At 43.2% G+C, this 1,135-nt stretch overlaps 1 protein-coding gene across 1 annotated transcript; it reads right to left on the bottom strand.

Moving 5' to 3' along the window:
- Window positions 1-43: 43 nt before the first annotated feature.
- Window positions 44-451, bottom strand: LOC121875925. The gene has a single exon (XM_042380677.1). The coding sequence runs from the start codon at window positions 449-451 to the stop codon at window positions 44-46; it is 408 nt and encodes a 135-aa protein (XP_042236611.1).
- Window positions 452-1,135: the final 684 nt, after the last annotated feature.

Below are 1,135 nucleotides of genomic sequence, written 5' to 3'. Positions count from 1 at the left end.
TGATGTAATTCTGGGCTGTAAGCTCTGGTCTGATATTCAGTCATTACAGCTGATTATCTGGGTGGTTGATGTTCTGATTGGCTGACGGTCGAAGTGGTTGAAGATCTGAGTGATTGGTGCTCTGATTGGCTGAAGGTCTAAGTGGTTGATGGTATGAGGGGTTGATGATCTGATTGACTGACGGTCTAAGTGGTTGATGATTTGAGTGATTGGTGCTCTGATTGGCCGACGGTCTAAGTGGTTGACGATCTGAGTGATTGGTGTACTGAATGACTGGCGATCTGAGTGACTGACGATCTGGGTGTCTGACGGTCTCGGTGTCTGACGGTTTGAGTGGCTGACGACCTGAGTGACTGACGCTCTGACTGGCTGATGATCTGAATGGCTGACGCTCTGACTGGCTGACGTTCTGGGTGGTTGACGGCAGACTGACAGACAGGTAGGTAAACATGGATGGTTGAGTCCTCCCTTGATAACCTAGAGAGAGAGAGAGAGAGATACTCTAATAATTACAAATAAACTATCTTGAGAAAAAAGATATAGATAGATAGATAGATAGATAGATAGATAGATAGATAGATAGACAAATAAAATCTCACCCCCTAAAAAGTCCTACACGAATGAACGACTTTCACCAAATCGATATTATTGACGAACCTCAAACCTGAAGTAAGACATTCTACCCCATCAACCCCCATCAACCAACTCCTCATCAACTCCTCGCAACTATGAACAGACGAAAGAGCCACCTAATTGCAACATTGTAATTACAGATCCATCTTTTGTAACAGAAGTAGTGGAGTATTCTTAAATGATGGAGATTACAGGTAGAATAAAGGCGTACGAGACGATCGCTATAGTGAGTTATTGGATGGGAATATATCGTTAATTAACCTACTCTAATGCTTGAGGAGGCGTTTTACCTGTCGCGTCCGTCCCTACCGACATACTGGCGATATCCTGTATGTTGATTGTATGTTGTGTATGTTGCTGGTGTATTGTGTATGTTGCTCCTGTACTGTATGTTGCCAATATACTGTACGTTTTCGATATACAGGTTGACAATCCTTTATCCGAAATCCTTGGGGCCAGAGGCATTTCGGTTTTCGGAATTTTTCGGTTTTCAGAATGGTTA

This window comes from Homarus americanus, unplaced genomic scaffold (assembly GCF_018991925.1).
Source record: "Homarus americanus isolate GMGI-L3 unplaced genomic scaffold, GMGI_Hamer_2.0 scaffold45123, whole genome shotgun sequence".
Taxonomy (NCBI): domain Eukaryota; kingdom Metazoa; phylum Arthropoda; class Malacostraca; order Decapoda; family Nephropidae; genus Homarus; species Homarus americanus.
The sequence above is the reverse complement of the archived record's forward strand: the minus strand, read 5'-3'. Positions and strand labels throughout refer to the sequence as shown.

What these genes read in the sequence shown, in the direction of transcription:
- LOC121875925 (XM_042380677.1), bottom strand. Translation starts at nt 451, where the DNA reads ATGTTTACCTACCTGTCTGTCAGTCTGCCGTCAACCACCCAGAACGTC.